The sequence below is a fragment of the Macaca thibetana genome, chromosome 7, assembly GCF_024542745.1.
Source record: "Macaca thibetana thibetana isolate TM-01 chromosome 7, ASM2454274v1, whole genome shotgun sequence".
NCBI lineage: Eukaryota > Metazoa > Chordata > Mammalia > Primates > Cercopithecidae > Macaca > Macaca thibetana.
The window spans coordinates 115,421,173-115,447,473 of record NC_065584.1 but is presented as its reverse complement, the minus strand read 5'-3'; the positions used below and the strand labels follow the sequence as shown (position 1 = coordinate 115,447,473).

Below are 26,301 nucleotides of genomic sequence, written 5' to 3'. Positions count from 1 at the left end.
AACATGGTATATATCGCCATTTACTTAGATTTTCCTTATTCTTTTTGCAGTGTTTTTAGTTTTCAATGTAGAGGTCTTGCATATCTTTTGTCAGATTGTTCCCTAAGTACTTCATATTTTTTATGCTATTTAAACAGTATCGTTTTTAAAAGTTTCAATTTCCAGTTGTTTGCTGCTCTGTGTAGAAATACAGTTGATTCGGCCGGGCGCGGTGGCTCAAGCCTGTAATCCCAGCACTTTGGGAGGCCGAGGCGGGCGGATCACAAGGTCAGGAGATCGAGACCACAGTGAAACCCCGTCTCTACTAAAAATACAAAAAATTAGCCGGGCGCGGTGGTGGGCGCCTGTAGTCCCAGCTACTCAGGAGGCTGAGGCAGGAGAATGGCGGGAACCCGGGAGGCGGAGCTTGCAGTGAGCCGAGATCGCGCCACTGCACTCCAGCCTGGGCAACAGCATGAGACTCCGTCTCAAAAAAAAAAAAAAAAAAAAAAAGAAATACAGTTGATTCCGTATATTGATCTTATATTCTGCAAACTTGGTACGCGTACTTAGTAGTTCTTGGAGCTTTTTTTGGTATATTTCCTTGGATTTTCTACATTGACAATCAGATTGTCTGCTAATAAAGATATTTTTACTTTTTCCTGTCCAGTCTTAGTTCCTTTCTTTTCTTTTTCTGGCCCAATTGCACTGGCTAGAACCTCCAGGAAAGCATAGGCTGTAAATGGTGAGACTGGACGTCCGTGCCTGGTTCCCAATCTTGGGGGAAGGTACTTAGTCTTCCATTATTGAGTATCATGTTAGATGCAGATGTTTCGCAGATATCTTTTATTATATTAAGGAACTTTACATCCAAGTTTTCTGAGAGTTTTTATCAGGCATTGATGGGATTCTGTCAAATACTTCTTAAAAAAATCTATTGACATTATTATCTCATATTTATCTCTTGAGTACGCTTATTAATCATGTGATTTACATTGGTTTTTGAACCTTAAACCTACCCTGCATTTCTCCAATACACCCCACTTGGTCATGATGTATTATCCCTTTTATATAATGTTGGGAGTTGATTTTGATTTTGCAAAATAATTAAGAATTTTTGCTTATATGTTCATGAAGGATATTGAGCTGTAATTTTCTTTTCTTATAATCTCTCCATTGGGTTTTGGTTTCAGAGTCATACCGGCATCAGAATGGGATGGAATAGTTGGTGTAGAATTAGTATAATTCCCTAAACATTTGATAGAATTCCCCAGTGAAGCAGTATGGGTCTGGAGATTTTGGGGGGAGGAAAATTTGAAACTGTAAATTAAATTTCTTTTTAAACAACATAAGGCCGTTCATATTATCTGTTTCTTCTTGATTGCGCTTTGATAGTTTGTGTCTTTCAAGGAATTTGTCCATTTCATTTAAGTATTGTCTTAAAGTTGTTTACATTTGTTTCTTTTCTTTTTCTTTTTTTTTTTTTTTTGAGACAGAGTCTTTCTCTGTCGCCCAGGCTGGAGTGCAATAGTGCGAGTTAGCTCACTGCAACTTCCGCCTCCTGGGTTCAAGTGATTCTCGTGCCTCAGCCTCCCTAGTAGCTGGGATTACAGCTGTGCACCACCATGCCTGGATAATTGTTTTAATTTTTATTTTTGGATTTTTAGTAGAGATGAGGTTTTGCCATGTTGGCCAGGCTGGTCTTGAACTCCTGGCTTCAGGTGATCTGCCCGCCTTGGCTTTCCAAAGTGCGGGGATTACAGGTGTGAGCCACTGCACCTAGCCGTGTATTGCATTTTAATATCTGTAGAATCTTTCTCTCTGTCATGCTCTTATTCCTGATATTGGTAATTTCTGTCGTTTCTCCCAGATGAGTCTGGCAGGAGGTTTATCAATTTTACTGATTTTCTCAAAGAATCAGCTTTTGATTTCCTGTTTTTTTTTATTTCCTAGTTTCTTAAGGTGGAAGCTATGGTGATTGCTTTGAGACCTTCTTTTCTAATAGAGTTAGCTAGTGCTCCCAATTTCCTTCTCAGTGCTGCTTTATCTGAACCTCACAAATTTAGTAGTAGTTTTCATTTTCATTCAGTTCACAATACTTTCTGATTTCCCTTTTGACTCTTTTTTGATCCTTGGCTTATTTAGAAGTGAGTCATTTACATTTCCAAACACCTGAGAGATTTTCAGGTATCTTTCTGCTATTGATTTGTAATTTAACTCCATTGTAGTCAGAGGACATATTTTGTATGATTTGAATCCCATTAAATTTGTTGAGACTTGTTTTATGGTCCGGAATATGGTTTTCCCTGGTGAATATTCTGTTTGTATTTGAAAAGAATGTGTGTTCAGCATTTGTTGTGGGCAGTATTTTTAAATGTCAGTTAGGTCAAGTTGGTTGGTAGTGTTGTTTAAGTTGTCTGTGTCCTTACTGATTTCTTATTTACTTGTTCTATAAATTATTGAGAGAAGAATATTGACATCTCTGATTATAATTGTGGATTCGTGTATTTCTTTTGAGACAGAGTCTCACTGTCACCTAGATGGGAGTCTAGTAGCAGTGCAATCCTGGATCACTGCAGCCTTGATCTCCCAGGCTCAAGCAGTTCTTCTGCCTCAGCCTCTTGAGTAGCCGGAACTATAGGCATCCACCATCATGCCCAGCTATTTTTTTTTTTTTTTGTAGAGATGGGGTGCCATCATGTTGCCCAGGCTGGTCTCAGAACTCCTGGGCTCCACGTTGGCCTCCCAGAATGCTGAGAGTATACCAGTATACCGTGCCCGATTTGTGTATTTCTTCTTGTGTTTCTATCAATATTTGCTTCATGTATTTTGAAGGTCTATTATAAGATGCGTAAACTTTTAGGAGGGTCATGTCCTCTTCATGAGTCTACCCTCATCATTATGCAGTGGCCCCCCTTTACTCCTGGTAATCTTTGCTCTGAAATCAACTTTGTCTGATATTGTTAACATGTAGCCATTTCAGCCTTCTTTTGTTTAATGTTAACATGATACATTTTTCCATTCTTTTACTTTTGACCTATTTTATCTTAGTTTTAATGTGGATTTCTTGTAGACATCATATAGTTGGGTCTTACTTTTGAATCCAACTTAACCTCTGTCTTTTAGTGGGGTGTTTGGAACATTTACATTTGATTATTGATATCCTTAGCTTTAAATCCTGATACTTATTTTCTCTTTGTCTCAGAACTCTTTTGTTCCTTGTCTTTTTCCTGAGTAGCTGGGATCACAGGCGCACGCCACCGTGCCTGGCTAATTTTTGTAGTTTTTGTATTTTTTAGAGATGGGGTTCCACCATGTTGCCCAGGCTGATCTCAAACCCCTGGGCTCAAGCAGTTCACCTGCCGTGGTCTCTTAAGTGCTGGGATTGCAGGCATGAGCCACAGTGCCTGGCCCTGCCTTATTTTTAAAGATTGCATTTTATAGCTTTGTTGGCTTGTTAGCTGTAACGGTTCATTGTGTTTAAGTGGTTGCATTAGTATGTATATTATATATCTTAAAACGGTTCATTGTGTTTAAGTGGTTGCATTAGTATGTATATTATATATCTTAAACTTATCCACCTTCAAGTGATACACACTTTAATGTAGAGTAAAAAGAACCTTTCAATCATATATATTTATATCTTCCCTCTCAGCCTTTGTGGTGTTTTCATGTATTTTACTTCTATGTGTTATATGTTCTATATTATTTTTGCTTTCTACAGTTGATTAATAAGAGTCTGTATTTACTCATGTAGATAGCATTTCCAGTGCTTGTTATTCTTTTGTATAGATCCAGATTTCTGTGTGGTCTCATTCTCCTGCTTGAAGAATTTCCTTTCATGCCCGTAATCCCAGCACTTTGGGAGGCTGAGGTGGGCGGATTGCTTGGGCTCAGGAGTTGGAGACCAGCTTGGGCAACACAGTGAGACCTCATCTCTACAAAATGGTGAACAAATTAGCTGGGTGTGGTGGTATGCACTTGTAGTCCCAGCTACTTGGGAGGCTGAGGTGAGAGAACTGCTTGAGCCTGGGAGGTCAAGGCTGCAGTGAGCTGAGATCATACCACTGTACACCAGCCTGGGCAACAGAGTGAGCCCTTGTCTCAAAAAAAAAAAAAAAATTTCCATGTCTGGAAGTTCTGCTAGTAATGAATTACAGTAGTTAGCCCTCTGTATCCATGGTTTCTGCTTCTGTAGATGCAACAAACCATGGACTGAAACTATTTGGAAAAAAAAAACAATAAAAAGTAACTACAATAAACAAATAAAAAGAGCATAACAACTATTTTCATAGCATTTACATTATATTAGGTATAAGTAGAGATTATTTAAAGTATATGAGAAGATGTGCATAGAATATGCAAATGCTATGCCATATTGTATCAGGGACTGGAGCATCCATGGATTTTGGTAACAGATGGGGTCCTTGAACCAGCCCCCCGTGGATACTGAGGGATGACTGTATTTAGGTTTTGTATGTCTTAGCCTTTATTTCACCTTTGTTTTTGAAAGATGTTTTCTTTGGGCAACGAATTCTACGTTGAGCGTTATTTTTCAATACTTTAAAAATATTAGTCTACTGTCTTCTAACTAGCATGGTTTCCAATCGAAGAATTTTTTTTTTTCCCCTCTGGCTTTAAAAATTCTGGCTGCTTTGACTATATCCCCTGATTATACAGTCATGGTATTTCCTAGGGAACTGTTACATTTGTGTGCCTGGGATTCACTGATTTTCTTGAATCTTTGGGTTTATAGTTTTCATCAAATTTGGAAAATTTTTGGCCATTTTTTCTTTAAGTATTTTTTTTTTCCTCATTCCTTTGAGGACTCTTGATTAAACGTCTGTTAGGCTGCTGAATGCTATATTTAAACAATTTTTTTCTATACTTTACCTAGAATAGTTTTTATTGCTGTCTTCAAGTCTAGTGATGTGTAGTGAACAAAACACACAATTCCTGCCTTCTTGAAGATGACATGTAGTACACATTTTTATCTTATGAATGCCATGAAAGAAGTGCTAGGGAGGATATACTCAGAGCTGTGACCTGTCCAGATGAGTTTAAGCTGAGCATTGAAAGATAAGAAGTCAGGCATGTCAAGAACAGGGAGAAATGTCCCAGGCCACGGGAAGAGCAAGTAGCAAGTGGAAGTGATGGCCTTGGGGTAGGGAAGAGACTGGTCATGGCAAGAAGGTTAGATTTAATTGAAAATATAACAGTAATTGGAGGGTTTTAAGCAGGGAAGTAAAATCCAGTGCATGCTTTAAAACAATTTTTCATTTGCTATACTAAGAATCGGTTTACTCATCCTCTGTGAAGAACTGTCTAGTTTCTACAGAATAGAAAAATTTCTGAATAAATTTCTTAGCTACAGACGCTCCTCAACTTATGATGGAGTTATGCCCTGATAAATCCTACACATCAACTGAAAATAATGTAAGTTGAAAATGCATTTAACATATTTATCCCACCAAACCTCATAGCTTAGCTTAGCCTACCTTGAATGTGCTCAGAATGCGTGCATCAGCCTACAGTCGGGCAGAATCATCTAGCTCACCGCACGCCGTAGAGTACTGGTTACCCTCAGGATCATGTGGCTGACCGGGAGCTGTGGCTCACTGCTGCTGCCCGGCATGGAGTATCATACTGGGAAAAGACCAACACTCAGAGTATGGTTTCTATTGAATGTGTATCACTTTTGCACCATTTTAAAGTCAAAAAATCCTAAGGTGAACCATTTTAAGTGAACGACCATCCGTATATTTGTGTTATACTTACAAATACAGTGGGAGAGCAGAAGAGCCATTTAAGTAGTTGTCACTGACAACTACAACTTACTTGAATGGCTTTTCATTCAGTAAGACACTAGTAACTTTTAAAAATTTCCCTTCCAGCTGGTGGAAGTTAAAGGCCCCAATGACCGTCTTTCACATAAGCAGATGATCTGGCTGGCGGAACTGCAGAAGCTGGGGGCTGAAGTAGAAGTCTGCCACGTGGTTGCAGTTGGAGCTAAGAGCCAAAGCCTTAGCTAAAAGCTGTGGAATTGGGGATATTTGGTCATACATTAATGTAAGATTTTCAAGAGTATAAAGCATCATGTTTTAATTTTATTGTCCATTATAAACCTGACAGTTTGACTTGTCATTGTATAGTGTCTGTATATCACAAAACAGTTTGCTTGAATACACTCATTGATTCCACACAGTGGGTAATAAACTTTTTTTTTTCGAGAGGGAGTCTCGCTGTGTCACCCAGGCTGGAGTGCAGTGGTGTGATCTTGGCTCTCTGCAACCTCCACCTGCTAGGTTCAAGCGATTCTCCTGCCTCAGGCTCCCCAGTAGCTGGGACTGCAGGTGTGCGCCACCACACCCAGCTAATTTTTGTATTTTTAGTAGAGATGGGGTTTCACCATGTTGCCCAGGTTAGTCTGGAACTTCTGACCTCAACTGATCCACCCGCCTTGGCCTACCAAAGTTCTGGGATTATAGGCATGAGCCACTGCACCCAGCCGGTAATGAACTTTTTTAAAAGAGAAAAACTTTGTTGACCCTTTTTGGAGCTGGATGCATCTGTATGATTAGACATGCAAAAAGCTGGAAAACCCAAAAACAAGTGATGATTCATCTTTAGGTTTTTTTATAAAAAAGTTAGCGGCCGGGCGCGGTGGCTCATGCCTGTAATCCCAGCACATTGGGAGGCTGAGTAAGGCAGGCGCATCATGAGGTCGAGAGATTGAGACCATCCTGGCCAACATGGTGAAACCCGTCTCTACTAAAAATACAAAAAATTAGCTGGGCATGGTGGCAGGTGCCTGTAGTCCCAGCTACTCCGGAAGCTGAGGCAGGAGAATCTCTTGAACTCGGGAGGCAGAGGTTGCAGCGAGCCAGGGTCACACCACTGCACTCCAGCCTGGTGACAGAGCAAGACTCCATCTCAAAAAAAAAAAATTAAAAAAGTAGCATAACCATTGTTTCCTTCAAGTAATTAATTATATGGGAAGCCAAGATTCTCAAATATTATCTAAGTTTTTCTTTACTGCCCTATACACATTTAGCTGTTAAACTTTGTTTTAGGATTATCTAAGGGCAGAAAAGTTAAATTCCAATTTCTTTAGGAATTAAAAAATTCTCATGAAGTTGTGTTAATTTATAACATGTAAATGCTTGTTCTACTGATTGGGCCCAGATCATGAAAGGAATGAAGTCTTTATCGAGGCGTGTCCTTCACTGTCCTTCTCCCTGGGACCATCCCTAATAACTAGATCGGGGGTATTTTCTCTGTTGACAGTAAAGGCAAATCAGGGCTGCTCATCACCATGTGGGAGGGTCTCAGGCTGGCCAAGGGGGTGTGGTAGAAAGGTGATTTATGCATGTACCAGGCCCAGGAGTCAGGGAATGGGATCCCAGTCTCTCAACTTGTTCTAAGGCCTTCTTGGGGGAATATTACTCCCCAGTTTTTATATTTATTGAATGGAAGGACCAGTTAGGGCATGATCCATCAATATCCACATGCCCTTAACTTTAGCCACTTCCGAACTGCTGTTAAAAAAGTTACTGATCACTACCTGGCTCTAGAGGGCAAGCAGAATGTCCCATGGATGACACAGAGGTATGGATGGGAGAAAATGCCTTCACCTCTTCCATCGCTGTGTTCCTGTAGATGATTTCATACTGAGAACAACAAACAGTTGCTGTGGAAATTTTATTAAGCCATCAAAATTTCCTTCACATTCATTACTGTTGAACAACAAGATAACACATCTTCTTGCTCATCCCACTTGAACTCAAGTCATCAGTTTTAGGCACAAAGGTTTTAGTTTTCTCAGGAAGTCAAGTTTGAACCACTTGAGTTACTACTGCAGCAAGCAGATTTTGTTGACAGATGTGAATAGCTTTCACCCTGTTAGTACAAATTAGTATCCTTTCCTTAAATAAAGTTAGATATTTTTGGTTTCAAAATCAGGTTTCCATCATAAAATAACAGCAAGACACTGTACACCTTTATGTCCAATACTAGAAATTTCACCCAGCACATCAGCATCTGCGCGGCGTTCCCTCAGCAGGGGCTCTGCTGGTGGGCAGCGGGGGTGCTGCGCTGTCTCCAGTGTGCTGTGCGCGGCCACACCACTGCTGTCACCACGAGTCCCTCTGACGGCGGAGGTGGTAAGCAGCTTTACCCTGGCCCGACTGAAGGCTGTCATAGTTGTTTTTCATATTATGCACAATAAAATGTGGCACAATAATCATGATATAACAACTGTCCAGCAAAAATAAAACTATTTTACTACATTTGATTATACAAAAATACGCATTTTTCTATTTTTAACCATTATTAATGGTACCTAATATTTTTAAACTTGTAAATTAACAACAATAAAATACTACAGGAGTTAAAATAAATGTGAGGGAAGAAAATTACAGAGGGAAAAATGCTCAGTCCAACATTTAGTATTAATAATAAAGCAGCTAAATGAAAAAGGGAGAATTGTGATTACACTGTCGATGGCAGGATACGCTGTGGTGTTAGAGATTGGGTCTGGTTTCCAATCAAGGACTGTAAAATGTTTAATAATTCTATTTGTATAAACTGAAACTAGCCCTTATTTTCTAGGCAGCAAGTTGGCAAAAACCTTGGGTTTACCCATAAAGTGAATTTCTTAAGATATTTTATAAGAACTTCTGTTATATCCAGAGATATTATCAATTTTTAAAAGGCAAATAATTCAGATAGAAACAGCTATTCAGTACATAGGTAAAATAGAGTTATCTGGAAAACACTTGTTTTAGAAAAGGAAATAAGCTAACTAGACACTTCACTATAAAAATTTTCCGTATCTTAGGATGGCAGTTCAAGAAACAAATTTGAAAGCATCCATGTTTTAAGCAGGGAATGAGGAGTGTGGGGGAGGTGGTGCCTCATTTCACTGCTGGGAGCAGCTTCAGCTTTGACCTCTACAGTGGTGGGTAGGCTCTTGTCACACAGTTTGGAAACAGTGTTTCAGATCCAGCAAACAACTGTGTCTCCTCATTCTCCTCAACTTCGCTGTCAAAAGTTGGGGCTTGGGAGAGCACTTCTCTCGCTATTCAAATGGCAGTGTTTTCAGAGACTCTATTTTTTAATTTCTCCTTTATTCCTAAGCATTAGGAACTATGAGAGAAGGACATCTGTACAGGTGCCCAACTTGTGACCTCATTAGTTATTTCCAAGGGGAAGTGCCAGCAATAGTTTACCACACTGCAAATACTGGCGGCCAAGCCCAGCACGCCTCCCAGCAAGCCTTGTTTGTGAGGGTGGTTTTGGCGTAGATGGCACTTTCCCGTCTCCAGCACGCACCTCTCAGGAATCAGCACCGCACAGGCCGCTCCCCAGCGGCGTCCAGAGGAACAAGACTCTGGGGACACCTGGCTACGAAGCTTAGTATGAAAAGCCTATTTCCAATATGCAATGGGATTTTCACACCCCAATTTTAAAAAGTGAAATTGTATTTTCTTCTGTAGTATTTGTATCTTAATGTCAAAGGCACTTCTAAGTTTAATTATCTGCAGCAAATGCTTTAACAGTGCATATCATTTTAAAGTTAGCCCTATGAAGTTAAAAAAGCAAACTCATGATTTCAAAACACAGTGATTGAAGGTCCCGAAGAAGGTGATCTAAAATAATAAATTCTGTCCACAGAGCACTGAACCTTCATCAGGTGAGTTCAATCAGAGATGACACAAAGTAACCAGAAATATACATGGATACTTCCTAAAACCTGCTGGAGGTTTTATCAGATGTTCCTAAACATGATACGAAACGCAAATTTCTTAACTTTCCTGTTGCCTGCTGCTTGGGGTTGCTATCAGATAGCCTTCAGGAGGCAGCAGGAAAAATGGATGGAGAAAAAATGTAGCAGACAGAACATGAACAGTTTGATCACAGTTACAAGAGCCAGACCTGTAATGACAGAGGACAGGAACAAAATTTACATCTCTCTTAAAGTAAGTGTGAAAGAAGCATGATTCAACATGTTTTTAAATATTAGTGCAAATTCCAACTATCATTCTTACATATAAAGTTATTAGAGCTTCAAACGCCTAGGTTAGCAATTTTAATTCAGAGGAAAAAGTTGACAGCTTCCCTCAAAATGTTCAGAAAACACCCTATTTTAGTCTTCATTTGCTAATGTCTCAGTAGACAACCATATTTTGGCCCCACTTAAAAATTTGCTTAATGGTGTTCCTAAAATGCTCCGTCTGCATAGATTCCCTACAGGAGAAAATGGAAATGAGGAGGAGAGGAACTCCGGCGTCCCCGAGGTGTTGGTGTCGTGCGGGCCGCTGGCTCTGAAGTACATCCTGCTCTGGCCCAGCTCCCCGTAGCAGGCCTCCAGCGGGCCACTGCGCTGCTGCCGCAGCATCCTGCTCAGCACATCCACTTCATCAGCCAGGAGGGAGAGCTTGTGAAAGGCCGTGATGGAGCCGCCCAGGCTGATCTGGGCCTCAGGAACCCAGCGGAAGTAGCACAGTTTCCATAGTTTTATGTGTGTTCCAGAGACACGTGGCAGAATAACAGCGTGCAGGTTGACGGGTTTGGAAAACCATTCTCTAAAATACTGCTCCATATCACTGTTCTGGCTGTTGGTTTGCTGAGGTGGATCTGGCTTTGGTTTTAATATCAATGAATTTCTCCTTGGAAGTAATTCTTGGTCACTGATGATTCCATTCTTTAAGGCAGACGGCATTCCTCTTAGTGTGGAGCTGTAGTTTTTCTATACAGAAGAGATTTTATTATGTTCCGGGATTTCCCTTTTTAGAAAGATTGTAAGGATGCAATGGCAAATGTAACTCAATACTATGAAAAATTAATGGAATTTCAGCCTCAAGGAACATTTTCCTCCCTTCCTCTGTAGTCCTTATTCTAATCCTCCTCCCCTGGAATTAAACTTTATGTGTTGACTCTACCTAGGCTATTGCCATCAGCCTGAATGGGGGTAGGGATGAGAGTACCTCCTATCCACTAATTTGCTTAAGGATAAGTTCTAAGATGAGGGCTACAAAAACCCTAGACCTGGCCGATTGTATCAAGAACAATGGCAAACTGAATGGAGGCAGTCAGGAGGCCAAACGTCTGATTCTTTGTTCTGTATCTTTCAGTACTCTCCAAATTTTCTACCAAAAAAAACCCCAAGAATTTATTTGGAAATTATTAAAAAGACAAACAACGAATGTAATTAGGACAAGAATACAGCAGTCAGGAGGCCATGACTGCATCACAGCCAGGTGGCATTCCCGGCCACAGTGGCGGCTTGAATCACCAAGAAATGGTAAGTGGGGCTTCAGTAAATGGGGCTTGCAGGCTCAGAGCCGCAGTCTGCCCTCTCTCAGGTACTGAGACTTTGTGGGCCTCAGACACCAAGAAGAAAGTTGGGATACAGTCACTTGAGTTAAACAGGGAGTGACCCCTCAGAAACCTGCATTGGCAGTGTTACTCTCGGAAGTGCCTTTATTTTTAATGCTCTGTGTTCTGAAAAAGATGTGTCTGGCTACGTGTGAGCCAACATCAGGTTCTGTTAGCTGTGATTTACCTTTGTCCGTTTAAAAGACTTCACGGAGCCATTGTGTACACAAGGCGTGCTCTTTCCAATGTAGAAGGGGTTATGGAAAAGGGTGCGGTCCTTGGCTGTAAATTGGAGAGACCAGTCCCAAACAGAGGGGAACTGTAAGCCCTTCTCGTCACCCAATTGGATATTTTTGCTTATAGCAAATTCCTGCAAAAAAAATAAAATAAAATATTTGAACATTTGTGAAAATATGCAAAACTAAAGATTTTCTCATGAATGCCTTTTTTCGGATGAGCCATTCATCATTATATAGGTTAAATGTTCTGTACTGCAGCCCTCAAAACCCACCAGAACGGCACTTTCACTTCAAGAAAGGTTCCTGGCTTTTGAGCTCCAAGAAGCCCCCCAGTCCCCCTGAACAAGGAGTGTGCTATTCAAGTGCCCACTGCCTTAGGACCCCAAAGAAGCCGTGCCCTTTGGGCAATAAGAATGTTATTAAGAGAAGTTTCACTAACATGATACTAGAAAGTCTTAAACACGTTGAATTTATTTCTATAATTACAGTATTTTACTTTTATGAGCACACCATCAGTACATTTTAGTAGTTACCTGTTGGTAAGTGGATTAACAAAACTTTTGGAGGGAAATCTCTGCCACCAGTTTTATAACTTACTTTCTAAGTGGGGAGCGACACTTTATTGAGCTCAAATCATAGACCACAGACTCGGAGTAGGAAGGAAGGGATCAGCTCCCCTGTGGTCCTAGCATGTGGCTAAAACCATGGAGACCATGTACACAGGAGACCCCTCTTCACAGGAGCCCACCTCTAGCCTGGACTCTGGGCTGGTACAGCCTGGTTATCTGGCTTCCCACCGCAGTAAACTGAGGTAACACAAAGCTACAGGGTGACAGCCAACCACCTCACTGTGAGGAAGCCAAGGAGCTCCTCTGGAAGGCAGTCCAGACCATTTCTATGAAGCATAGTCACATTTAGCAACGAGGAGAAAGGACTCTCATCTCAGCTGATTGACGGCAGCAGGCCACCGCAGCAACATATACACAACAGTTCCCTGGAGGAAATAACCCCAGACACAGAGTCACTGGATGATGGGAGATGTCTGATTCTTTGTTCTTACCTTTCAGTACTCTCCAAATTTTCTACCAAAAAAAAAAACCCCAAGAATTCACTTGGAAATTATTAAAAAGGCAAACAATGAATGTTATTAGGACAGTCAGGAGGCCATGACTACATCACAGCCAGGTGGCATTCCCTACTACAGTGGCGGCTTGAATCATCAAGAAATGGGTAAGCTATGTAACAGCACAGGGCATTTTGTAAAATTTTACAAAATTTTCTACTTCAAATAAGTAAAAATTCATTAAGCACCAAATACACACACTCTTCAAATTTTTGGCCAGGCACAGTGGCTCATGCCTGTAATCCCAGCACCTTGGGAGGCCGAGGCGGGCAGATCACGAGGTCAGGAGTTCAAGACCAGCCTGGCCAATATGGTGAAACCCCATCTCTACTAAAAATACAAAAATTGGCCAGGTGTGGTGGCTCACGCCTGTAATCCCAGCACTTTGGGAGGCTGAGGCGGGCGGATCACGAGGTCAGGAGATTGAGACCATCCTGGCAAACACGGTGAAACCCCGTCTCTACTAAAAATACAAAAAAACTAGCTGGGCGTGGTGGAGGGCACCTGTAGTCCCAGCTTCTCGGGAGGCTGAGGCAGGAGAATGGCGTGGACGTGGGAGCTGATGGAGCTTGCAGTGACCAGAGATTGCACCACTGCACTCCAGCCTGGGCGACAGAGCGAGACTCCGTCTCAAAAAAAAAAAAATAATAATAATACAAAAATTATCCAGGCGTGGTGGTGGGCGCCTGTAGTCCCAACTACTCGGGAGGCTGAGGCAGGAGAATCGCTTGAACCTGGAAGGCAGAGGTTACAGTGAGCTGAGATCGCACCACTGTGCTCCAGCCTAGGCGATGGAGCAAGACTCCATGCAAGACTCTGTCTCAAAAAAAAAAAAAAAAAAAAAAAATTTAGTTACTTGAAATTTCATCATGTACGTAGATTAAAAACCACCCATTTGCTTTCAACACTGTTAAAAGCTGAAATCTAGTAAAACATGAACCTGAACGTGTTTTAATGGCCCTTCAATAAGTATATAGAAAATGTCCTCTTCACCAAGTGTGGTGGCTCACGCCTGTGATCCCAGTACTTTGGGAGGCTGAGGTGGGTGGATTGCTTGAGTCTAGGAGTTCAAGACCAGACTGGGCAACATGGTGAAACCCTGACTCTACAATACAAAAATCAGTTAGGCGTGGTGGCATGCGCCTGTAGTCCTAGCTACTCAGGTGGCTGAGGTGAGAGGAGTGCTTGGACCCAGGAGGCAGAGGTTGCAGTGAGCTGAGATGGTACCCACTGCACTCCAGCCTGGGTGACAGAGCCAGACTGTCTTAAAAAAAAAAAAGATGTTCTTTTTAAAAGGTGAAAACTAAAAATATTTATCTCCAAGAGAAATCAGATTTTCTACAAACAATACCTGGCCACTAGCACCTAAGGTGGCCTCAGAATGGAAAAAAAAAAAAAAAAAAAAAAAGAAATGCTTTGGGCTTCTGCCTGTGTGGAAGGGGCTGCGAATGGTTAAGAATCATGACCCTTAGACAACGACCAGTTCCTGCTAGGGAGGAAGGGAGAGGGGGATTCATGTTAGTATTTGTCACAAAAAGCTTTTGAAAAAGCCAAATTAAAAAAATAGAGCACTAGAACATGAACAGAGAAAGCAGATGAAATACTTGTAGAAAGTATTGTTTACAGCTCCCTCAATACAATTCAGTAATGTTCCTTCTGGTGAGAAGTCTGTCGGCACACGCGGCATCAGCCGAGCAGCAGAGGCAGTGGTGTCTGGGGCTGGGAGTCCTCCACGCAAACACCCACCCCCGCGCTGCCCAGTCCCCAGACCCCAAAGTCTTTGTCCTCGCCTCACGCACCTTTTGCAGGCTCACACTGTCTGTGTGTACACGGGGTAGTGAAGGGAGAGAATGGGGAAGAGCTGAAGGAGGCAAACACGGCCGAGGGAAAGCCTAGCTGGAGGCAGAGAGGGGGCCCGAGAATGATTACGGTGACAACAAATGAAAACGAGCAACTGGGAGAACATGTATTTTAAAACAAATGAGCGTTCCATGCCTCAGGAGCCTCTGAGCCTGTATCACTGGTCCTCAGCACAGTATCTGGAAAGGTCAAACTTTCCTGGTAGGGTGGGCAGGGGACAGATTCTGGCTCTGTCACCCAGGCTGGAGCGTAGTGGCACAGTCTCAGCTCACTGCAATCTCTGCCTCCTGGGCTTAAGTCATCCTCCCACCTCAGCCTCTCCAGCAGCTGGGACCACAGGTGTGCACCACCACGTCCGGCTGATTTTTGTATTTTTTGTAGAGATGGGCCGACGGTGTTGTTTCTTTGAGCCCTGGGTCCCCAAAAGTGGCAATGTCGGACAATCTCTCCTGCCTCTTGTGTCCCGAGAACTGGCTCCTGTGACTGAGACTGCCTCCTCCTGATTCCCGTTTTCTGACTCTGTAAAATCCTGGATCTTGTCCTTTTCTTTTGGATGCCCGTTAAATTAAGTTCTCCCTCCTGCGATAGCCTAAATCAGCTCCCTAACTGACCAGTGTGTTTTGTCTTTTACACCAACAAATCCAGAATTCATATGTCTTTAGGAAAATTTGCATAATGCTTCACAGTTTACAAAATGTTTTCACCTTTTACGAGACTAAAGGTATAAGTGTTAGTTTGACAGATCCATTCTACAGGTTAGGAACGTCGACTCTCAGGCTGAAGCCTGAGTGGAACATGGGCCTAGCACTTTTCCCAGACCAGGGCCAGAACTCAGGTTTCCCGCTCCCCAGGTCACAATGTGCCTAGCCAGGGCCTTATGGCTGAGGCTGAGGCTGAAGACCCCGGAGCTCACTGTGAGGGGAATCCTCTTCCTAGAAAGGCTTCCTGAAGGCCCGCAAGAGCTGCCCTTTCTGTTTCTCTCAACGGTCTCCAAGGCATTTGTCAGCTTCCATTGCCGGTTCAAGGTGGGGGAAACAGCACTCTGGTTCAGAATGGTTTCCACCAGTGGCAAGTAGTAGCTAGTTTCAAGTTTGGCTTGAGACCCTGCTTAGTCATAAATGACTCTTCCTCTACATCAATGAATTGTGATTGGAAACTTAAAATTCTCTTGAAGGAAAATAATCTTGTTTTGTACAAATTTTTATCTTACTGACCTAGGAAATAAATATCCTATAACAGAGCTTTTGTTTTTTACTACCCAATAGCCCAAATGTGAAATATAAATACAAAAGCATGACATTTAAGGTGGTTAAAGTAATTTACATCTTTAAAGGGGTTTACTACAAAAAATTTACATCAGAGTAAAAAAATGTTCATTCATAAAAATAATTTCCTAGATTTTTGTGTCTTCAGAATAATTCATTCAGAAATTTCAGATGAAAATGGTAGTGAGTTTTAAATCATAGACTTTAAATAGGCAGTGAATTATACTTCAGTTATGCCTCGATAAAGTTGTAAAAACAAGGAAAAACGTAGCCACAGCCACAGGGTTGCTTACCGTGCTTTGCTTCACTCGCTGGTGAGGGGAGTTGAACAGGAAGGTGCCAAACAGTGAGATCCGGGTGCTGTCGTACAACACGGCCAGGTAGGTTTCGGAGAACTCGAAAGCTGCAGGATATTGTTCTAACAGCTGCCAGGTGGCGTCCAAGAATAGCAAAAATAAAGGAGACTGGCAAATACAAAGAGACAATGGGATCATTTAATGTTAGTTATCCTTTCAGCCATTCACGTTTACTTCAAAATGTACTGCTGATGTTAAAGAAGAGATGAATAAGAAAACATCTAAGCCTAAAACACTTGGCTCCTAAGCTGAGCTATACACATCTATCAAACCAAGAAGTAATGTTCAACCATGATAAACATCACAACCCTTATTTGCCCAGTAAGTGTAACAAGTTGAAATGGCAAAGCACAGAGTTGAGCGGGTTGCCCACTATATGAAGGCGGAAGAGCAAAGTATGTGTTTAAGCATGTCCTAGAAACAATTCTTTAGATTATATAACAAAACAAAACCATCAACCAGCTTCTCTAACGTTTGGCTGATCCTGTAGGCTCAGCATCCAGAAAACGTCCCCACATTTCAGAAAACACTTTGGGATCAGCCTAGGTCACGTGGTGTCTCCCCAAGTGCAGTAGCAGGTGCCCACTATTTTTTATGAGACACCACAAGTCAAATATGCTCTCTGAAACAACCTTCTAAAAACTGATCTGACCTGCCTGGCGGGTAAGATATTTGTAAGGCCTTACACAGCCTAACTACAGATCCAAGGCAGCCACTAACTCCACAGCTATTACAAAGGTGGTCCTCTCAAACTTTCCATCTTAACCTATGTATCCCATTTTAAGAAAATGATAGTCCAAAAGTGATTTTTCAAAATAGTTAGTATCTGTTTTTCAGTATTTTATTCAGAATTTTTTCAGTAGTTTTCCACTTAGACAAATTCAATAGACAACTTTTAAAAATTTCACCTTCATAGTTACGATAATTTTTATAATAAGTACATCAATTTGAACTCTAACCCATTAATTACCTTTGGACTAAGGAAGCTAAGTTGTACTAAATACAATATTTTTTAAAAGCCCCTTCATCTTTTAATAACACATATTTTATTTTGTGTATCCTTGAAAACTGATAAAAAGGTATCAATATTTTGTTACCTCTTTCTCTGATCTCTTTAGATGGTTGCATCTGTCTAGAAATTGATATCCTGCCATGACCCACTCCTTCTGTATCAGACTCTGAAATCCAATAATTGTCCTAAAATAGGGATCCAGCATCACTTGAACAAGGGAAGCTACACAACAGCTCAAGTCTCTTCCTTCCTCCTCTGTCAATAAAATGGAAAGAAAATGATTACAACATAGAAAAATGATGAGAAAGGGAAGGAAAGGTAAACTAGATAATTTAGTATTCTGCACACCTAGGCTGCCTTCCAAATCTGTATAAGGAAATTTTACTGGATTCCAGCAACTCTAAAATATTACAAACTTGTAGATAAACTAAATTAGCATTTACAGGAGATGGTCTTTTATACATGGATATTTGCCAGATAATAGAAGCTCATCACTCATACTTTTTACATTTGAATGGTTCGTGGTAGAAAATCCATCTGGACTCCATTCTACTGCTCTTTTGTCAAGGTATTAAGTATAAGGTAATCTTTCTACTGACACTCCACATGGCAATACTGAGAAGTCAATGAGGAGAGTGGCACTGTTCACTACCACCTGAAGCTGTGGCAAACAATTCCCTCCTGTCTTTTATAGCTGTTGTCCTTTCCAATGAGGCCAGAATTACCATGCTATCAAAGCCAGCCAGGGAAATCAGAAGAAAACTATTGACCAATATCCCTTATGATTATAGATGTAAAAATCAATAAAAATATGAGTAAACCAAATTATCCAGGAATGCAAAGTTGGTTTAACATCTGTCAATCGTAGTAACATACCACAGTAATAAAGGACAAAACCAACACGATCATCTCATTAGATGCAGAAAAAGCATCAGATACAATTCTACATTCATTCCTGATTAGGAATAAAAGGGAACTGATTTAAACTGATGAGAGACATCCACAAAAACCTACAATTAATGTTATTCTCATTGGTGAAAGAATGGATACTTTCTCCCTAAGATCAGGAAGATGATAAGGATGTCTGTTCTCTACACTTCTCCATCTCATTGTACTGAAGAATCTAGCCAGAGCAATTAGGCAAGAAAAAGAAAAGAAAAGGCATTCAGATCAGAAAGAAAAAGGTAAAAACTGTCTTTGAAGACAACATGATCCTGTATGTAAAAATACAGGATCTCTTATGGAATCCACAAAATAACTACTAGAACAAATAAATGAGGTCAGTAAGGTCACAGGAATTCTGTACACAACAATCTGAGTACACAGTAAACCTGAAAATGAAATTAGCAATTATATTCACAGTGACATAAAAATAAAATACTTGAGATTTAACAAAATAAATAAAAAACCTGCACAATAAAACACTGCTGATAAAACGAAAGATCTCAATAAATGAAGCAGCATAATTCATAACAGCCACAAAGTGAAAACAACCCAAATGTCCATCAACAGGTAAATGGGTAAGCAAAATGCATCTGCAAACAGTGGAATAGAATTCAGAAATAAAAAGGAACAGATTGCTGATACACACTGCATGAATGAACCTCAAAAACATGTATGTTGAATGAAAGAAGCCAGAGGCAAAAGGCCACATATTGTATGATTCCACTCACATGAAATGCCCAGAAAAGGAAAATCTAGAGACAGAAAGATTAGTGGCTGCCTGGAGCTGGGACTTTTGGGGTGATGAAAAATTTCCAAAACTGGACTCTGTATGTTTACTAAAAATTAATGAATTACAAATTCAAAATGGGTGAATTCTATAGTATGTAAATTTTTAACTAAACTGTTTAAAAATAAACTTATATAAAAATGCTAGTAAAATGAAGGTTCAGTGCTACTTCTGAGGCCTTTTCTATTACAAATGCATGGAGAAATGGAGGATGAGTAGGATTCTCTGATATGATGAGAATACCCACTGGATGAGAGAAATTGTGATTATTAGGCTCTGCATGCATTTGTCAGTTAAACACACTCTGACTGCATCAGTTCAGGATTACTTTATATGACACATTACTATTTTATTTTTTTCTAAGAGTCTTACAGATTGTTGCCTTGTTAAAGTCAATTAAGTTTGACAGTTGTTAAAGTATTTCTGGAAGCTTGGCTGGGCACGGTAGCTCACACCTATAATCCCAGCATTTTGGGAGGCTGAGGTGGGCGGACCATCTGAGGTCAGGAGTTCAAGACCAGCCTGGTCAACAATGTGAAACCCCATCTCTACTAAAAATACAAAAATTAGCCGGGCGTGGTGGTGCATGCTTGTAATCCCAGCTACTCAGGAGGCTAAAGCAGGAGACTCGCTTGAACCCAGGAGGTGGAGGTTGCAGTGAGTCGAGATCGTGCCATTGCACTCCAGCCTAGGCAGCAGGAGTGAAACTCTGTCTCCAAAAAAAAAAAAAAAAAAGTGCTTCTGCAAGCTTAAGCAACATTTTGTACTCATATACTATGCAACATGAATATAGAGTCTTCCCTCAATATCCATGAGGATCTCATTCCAGGATGTCCCTTGGATACCAAGATCCACAAATGCTTAAGTCCTGGATAGAAAATGACGTAAAATTTGCATATAACCTATGTACATCCTCCGGTATGCTTTAAATCACCTCTAGATTACTTATAACACCTAATACAATGTAAATGCTATGTAAACAGTTGTTCAATACTATACTGTTTAGATAATAATGACAAGGAAAAAAAGTCTGTTCATGTTCATTATGACCAAAATTTTTCCCCCCCAATATTCAATTCTGGCTTGGTTGACCAGATGGGGAACCCATGGGTACAAAGGGCCTACTGTATTATAAGAAGGTAGTTTTTAGTCTATTAAACTTTATCTGCAAACTTAGACATTCTGTTAGCTGTAAAGTTATTTAATATGTACTTATCCTTTGCTTAACTGATTTTTACATCATCGTTTATTCCTACCAAATACTACATTACTAGCTATTCAGCAGTTCAGTCTATTTATTCATCTCAAACTGTTTCCTTAGAGTCACAATCTAGCATGAGCCGGAAGGTATTTAAACTAAAACAAATTTGTATGAATTAGACAGCAAAATCACAGGAGAATGCCCTGTCAAAATTAACACTAAGTATTAATCCATTAGGGGATTGGACCCACCCTTCCCATAAAATAGGAAGGATAATTTAATGGATAATTTAATCAAGGGTAAAAACTGGACTCCTTTCTATTCTTCTATTTGCAGTCCTTGTGCCACTGTTTTTGTTTTTGTTTTTTTTGAGATAGAGTCTTGCTGTATTGCCCAGGCTGGAGTGCAGTGGTGTGATCTTTGCTCACTGCAACCTCCACCTCCTAGGTTCAAGTGATACTCCTGCCTCAGCCTCCCGAATAGCTTAGACTACAGGCATGCACCACCACCACATTAGCCTGGCTAATTTTTGTATTTTTAGTAGAGACAAGGTTTCACTATGGTGGCCAGGCTGATCTCGAATTTCTGACCTCAAGTGATCCGCCCGCCTCGACCTCCCAAAGTGCTGGGATTACAGGTTTCAGCCACCGCGCCCAGCCCGTGCCACTGTTTTACTCAAATGATGTGCAAAATCTGTAATGTCTTTGATGGTACTGTAGTAAATAAGAAATAGCTAAAACTCATGTGATTTACTTGAACGGGGATAAGCAGTAAACCAAGGTTGGCTGGCATGGCGGTCATGGTGCTTTCAGGAGTTACTTTAGTTACCTTGTAGGACTACAGAGAGATGTTTGCTTTCTAGCATGTATACAAGTTCTGCTGAATGCTTAAGGAATGCCCTGAAGAGAGAAAAGGAAAAATAGTGTTAAATTTCCACTACAAATATATAAAGCACTTGAAATCAAGCAAATCTAGTTTCTCACTTCACAGATGCTCTTTGATTCACGATGTCCCCATGACTCATGACCCAGGATAACTCAATGGGTTTATGGTGACTTATGCCCTGATAAACCCACTGTAAGCTGAAAACACCCTCAAGTGAGAATGCGTGGCTGACTGGCAGCTGTGGCTCCCTGCTGCTGCTCAGCATCACGAGAGAGGACTGACTGCTTTCTACTGAATGCACATAGTTTTCACATTACCGAAAAGTTTCTTTAGTACTTATACGATTCCTCAAAGGAGGATATTTTGTAGTTTTTCTTTCTAAGAGACAGGGTCTCATTTTGTCTCCCATACTAGAGTGCAGTGGCACATCATAGCTCATTGTAACCCCGAACTCCTGGCCTCAAGTGATCCTTCTGCCTCCACCTCCTGAGCAGCTAGGACCACAGGCATGAGCCACCATGCCTGCCTAATTTTCACATTTTTTTGTGAAGATGGGCATCTCACTATGTTCCTCAGGCTGGTTGTGAACTCCTGGCCTCAAGTGATCCTCCTGCCTCAGGCTCCCTAGGACAACAGGCACATGCCACCATGCCTGGCTAGTTTTCAATTTTTTGTGTGTGGAGATGGGGTCTCACTATGTTGCTCAGGCTGGCTGTGAACTACTGGCCTCAAGTGATCCTCCTCCCCCAAAGCTTTGGAATTACTGGCATGAGCTACAACAACCGGCCCCACTTTGTAACTTTTTTTGTTTTTTTTTGAGATGGAGTCTTGCTCTATCGCCCAGGCTGGAGTATGGTGGCATAATCTCAGCTCACTGCAACCTCTGCCTCCCAGGTTCAAGTGATTCTCCTGCCTCAGCCTCCTGAGCTGGGACTACAGGTGTGCGCCACCAATGCCTGGCTAATTTTTGTATTTTTAGTACAGACAGGGTTTCACAATGTTGGCCAAGCTGATCTCGAACTCCTGACCTCAGGTGATCCACCCGCCTCGGCCTCCCAAAGTGCTGGGATTACAGGCATAAGCCACCAGATAAAAAGTCTCATTTTGTACTTTTTATACCAGGGAAATTCATAAACCCTTTATAAAAAGGAAGGGGTTGACTTATGACAAAACTATAGAGATTGACAAGAGATTAGTGGTAGCTAACAGACACAGATGGGGGTGCACCTATAAGAGGGCTAGCACGGGGAAGCCTTGTCCTGGAACAGGTCTGTATCTTCCTGTGGTGGTGGTGGTGAAGTGAACGTACACATGTGATGAAATCGCACAGCTGTGTTAAGTGCATGCACACACACACAAGAGCATGTATGAACTGGTGAGTAAGATCTATTCAGCGTCCCAATGTCAGCTTCCTGGTTTGGATGCTGTACTCTAGTTACGAGATGTTACCATTGGGTGAAGTTGGATGAAGAGTAAGTACATGGCTCTCTGTGCTATTTTTGTACCTCCAGTGAGTCTGTAATTATCTCAAAAAGTTAAAGGAAAAGAAAGTAAAGAAGTGGTACAAACCTTACATATTCTAACCATCGAGTATTTTCCAATGAAGATAACCATTTCTCTTCAGTTTCTTCAAAAGGCTCTGTAATAAATTATATACATATACATTTTTACTTTTTTAAAGTTTATTTTATATGATCCCTATCAGAGTTAAGAGATACATCAGTTTCTAATATTTAAAAGTTGGCTTTAAGTAAATATCATGCATTTTCACTTTAATAACATGGAATAAGCATTTAAGAAGACATTACAATTCTGTAACAAAGCAAAGCAAAGCATTCCCCTGGGGCTCCATCATCATCTCTCTCGCTCTTTCAGGGAAATCTTGGAGTCCAACCAACTCTGACTCCCAACAGCTAAGAATTCCAGCCTTCCCTGCTCAGCCTATGCCTTGATCCTGGCCCTCCTGACCTGTGACGTCAGCTGCCCAGGCCCTAGCCCTTGGCTTTCTTACTGCAAGCCTTGCCCTCCTGCTTCCCTGCCCCTCCCCTGCTGTCAGTGGTGCCTCTATGCACCGCTCATGTGGCCTGAGGGCTAGCCACTGCATGACGACAGGCATCCTCACTGCCCCGCCCAGAGTGCACATAATCATTCAGGATACTAGTTTTTTCAACAACTTGCCCTTACCCCGCCCCTGCAAGGCCCTCCCCCAGGGAAGTGCTCACTCATTGCTCAAGATCTGCTGCAAGGCTGCCTTTGCTGACTCCCTGGTGATTAGAGGCTCTCTCGAGGAGGACCCACATTACACCAAAGATGCTTTCACATGACTCATCCCCCAGGACACATCGAAGCCACCTGATACATTCGCTCAAACAGATATATCAGAATTCCAAGGCTACAGATACAACACAGCTGTTGTCAAGTCACCTATCTCAAAGTATAATTGCATGTATTAAAATCTTAATAAGTTTGTCTGTAAGGTAATACAGTGTTCTACTCAGCAAATGCTTTTATAAAAGTATTCTACTATACCTTTCATGATTTGAAGGAAATTTAATACACTCATTTTCCCCCCTCTAAAACAAAAAGTAGTTTAAACTTAATTCCTTAGGAGGTTCTGAAGTTCTCATACAATATATAATTTGTACAAATAATTCCATAGACTCCTTAAATATATGTTTCTATATTTTTAAGGAACATCATTTTTCCTGACATCTCATACAACTCTGTATCCTGTGTTCATTATATACATGAAATAAGAATGAAATTACCATTAACACATAGCTGCTTCAGTTTTACAAACGCTGCCTGCACTTCTTGAATATTAGGCAAGGTCTTATCCAAATCTGATTTGTAAACATCACTTCTCTGTGGGTGACTTTTAGTTATTGCATTACAAATCCTAATAAAGACAAAAATCCTTTAGTCATTACTCATTCACTTCAGCATATATTTATTTAACACCTACTACAGACCAGGAGATAGAGAGAGGAATGAGACAGCTAAGGTCTCTGTCTTCATGGAGTTTACTTCTTTTTTTTCTTTTTTTTAAGACAGAACCATTACTTATTTTTCAGTTTTAGAGACTATTCCATCAGGTTTCTCTGCATGATTTTTCTGTATTCTCATAAAACAGAGCAAAATCAAGAAGACAAGTAAACTTTGTTTCCCTCTTACCATCCAACTTCTCACACCCATCTGGTTTTGACTACTGCAGAATGCTGCCATTCACCTCACTGCCACCCCCACGTGCAGTGCTAATTAGATCATTAGAACTAATCAGATCATTTCCTTCTTTCTTTTTTTTTTTTTTGAGACCAAGTCTCGCACTGTCGCCTGGGCTGGAGTGCAGTGGCGCAATCTCGGCTCGCTGCAACCTCCCTCTCCTGGGTTCAAGTGATTCTCCTGCCTCACCCTCCTGAGTAGCTGGGATTACTGGTGCCCACCACCACACCTGGCTAAGTTTTGTATTTTTAGTGGAGACGGGGTTTTACCATGTTGGCCAGGCTGGTCTTGAACTCCTAACCTTGTGATTCACTCTCCCTCGGCCTCCCAAAGTGCTGGGATTACAGGCACGAGCCACCGCGCCCGGGCTCATTCCCTTATTTTTGATGGGAGAAAATAAAGCGCATTCACTGGAAAACTTGCCCAGGAAACAGAAGCACTGCCAAGGAGGGCAGTATGGCATTTAGATTAAGGAGACCCTACACTCCCACATCTTTCCACATGATGTAGATAGAAGGATGGCAAACCAGACTCACATTCTCCAGCTCTAGAGAATGCAAAGCACCTATTCCCACAGTCTTAATGATTTGCTGCAGGATGAACTGCAAGTAGAGACATTCACCAAAATTCCTCCCACTCTTCCTCTATTCTTAGGAGAGAACGGGCTGCTACAAATATGTGCCATGGAGTCTCTAGATGTTTTCAAAGGAAACAGCCAGGACTGGGATTCCCATCTATGTTCAAAGGGTAACTTCCACACCACTTAAAATAAATAAATAAATAAATAAATAAATAAATAAATAAACCTGCTATTTTTTTTCCTGAATAGAAAAAGTAATATAAATTAGTGTGAAATGTTTAAAAACACCTAGAAAAGGTAAGAAAAACAAAATCACTCAGAATTCTAAAATTTTGGCGTAATCTTTCTAGGTTTCCTCTATGCACCTTTATGTGTATGGAATTTAACGTATGCATGCAAAATAAAATGGCACTGTACATTTGCTTGATAAACTGATTTTTAAAAATTAAATAACATGAATATGCTCCCATTTCATTAAAATATGGAATGTTTCATGTATCTGCATGTCATCTTTGTGCAGGGCTACGCTAATCTTCCCTGTATCATTACAATTTTACTACTTGTGTTGCCAAAGCAAGTGTGGAGTTGACATTCTTGGTGGGGTGGGGTGGAGGATAAGATGAAATAAATGGGCTGTGGGGAATGCCATGGATGATGTAATCATGGGATTACAGGCTATTTTAGGTCACATGGTCAAAAACAGCTGCTCTGTGAAGATGGTACTGAAGCTGAAACCTAAATGAATAGAGAAGCAATGCAAAGACCTGGGGTGAAAGTGTTCTAGGCAGAGGGCAGCTAGTACAAGGGCCCTGTGGCAGGTAACAAGCATGACTGCTGAGAAACGTCAAGAAGGCCAGTGGGGCTAGATGACACACCTGAGGGAAAAAGGTTAGGAGACAAGGTTGGACAACAAAGAGGATCTGTTCTACTGATGAAGAATGGGATAGCTAAAAACACAAAAGGCATTAAAGTAATTCTCAGCTTAATACATCACTGAAACCGCCACTGGTTCTAAGGTTTTACAACTAACTCTCACCCAACAATGCTACGATTGTCCCTTGAACAGCAAAAGTCCTAACAGTGCGCTTCATCAGCATGCATGTTAACAAACACAAGGCTTGGAGTACGACACAGCAGACAGCTAATTCCAAACAGAGTTCAGGTAAATCAAAACCCACAGAGAATACGGACTTGTGTGACACAGTCACCTTCCTTCCCAGAAAACTGAAGGGTCATTTGAGGGTCACTTGACAGTTATTTGCTCTGTCAGTCACAGTACAGTGGAAAAACCCTAATAATGGACTGTAATACACAATTTCTGAGGCTCTATCAGCCTGTTTTATAAGATCTGTTCATCTGCTCCTCATTTACTCCACAAGTACTGAATAAATATCATATGTGCTTCCTGGGTGCTAAATAGAGAACGGTGTGCAAAGCAGACACAGTCTCACATCTCATGGAGTAAAAA

General features: G+C 41.1%; 2 protein-coding genes and 1 non-coding gene across 8 annotated transcripts in view; 1 reads left to right on the top strand and 2 right to left on the bottom strand.

Annotated features, from left to right (window-relative positions):
• FAN1 (FANCD2 and FANCI associated nuclease 1) overlaps positions 1 to 13,334 on the top strand; it is a 42,204-nt gene extending 28,870 nt beyond the window's left edge. For 3 of the 6 annotated variants that reach the window (XM_050800108.1, XM_050800109.1, XM_050800105.1), the window contains exon 14: positions 5,874 to 7,115. In XM_050800108.1, the coding sequence (XP_050656065.1) occupies positions 5,874 to 6,011 (138 nt within the window). In that variant the 3' untranslated portion in view covers positions 6,012 to 7,115. Of the gene's footprint in view, positions 1 to 5,873; positions 7,116 to 10,222; positions 10,299 to 11,114; positions 11,757 to 12,664 lie in introns of those variants that run through there. The other 3 variants (XR_007727723.1, XM_050800106.1, XM_050800107.1) reach the window with 3 other exon arrangements.
• The window catches only part of MTMR10 (myotubularin related protein 10), a 53,242-nt gene continuing 34,602 nt past the window's right edge, over positions 7,662 to 26,301 (bottom strand). Inside the window, exons 10-16 of the mRNA XM_050800111.1 lie at positions 23,800 to 23,930; positions 22,601 to 22,670; positions 20,975 to 21,045; positions 17,299 to 17,468; positions 16,139 to 16,309; positions 11,546 to 11,728; positions 7,662 to 10,729 (exon numbers count right to left, since the gene is read on the bottom strand). Coding sequence (XP_050656068.1) covers positions 10,127 to 10,729; positions 11,546 to 11,728; positions 16,139 to 16,309; positions 17,299 to 17,468; positions 20,975 to 21,045; positions 22,601 to 22,670; positions 23,800 to 23,930 — 1,399 coding nt within the window. The 3' untranslated portion in view covers positions 7,662 to 10,126. The remainder of the gene's footprint in view (positions 10,730 to 11,545; positions 11,729 to 16,138; positions 16,310 to 17,298; positions 17,469 to 20,974; positions 21,046 to 22,600; positions 22,671 to 23,799; positions 23,931 to 26,301) is intronic.
• On the bottom strand, positions 25,309 to 25,410 carry LOC126960189 (U6 spliceosomal RNA). The gene has a single exon (XR_007727776.1). It is a non-coding gene; the product is annotated as a U6 spliceosomal RNA (small nuclear RNA).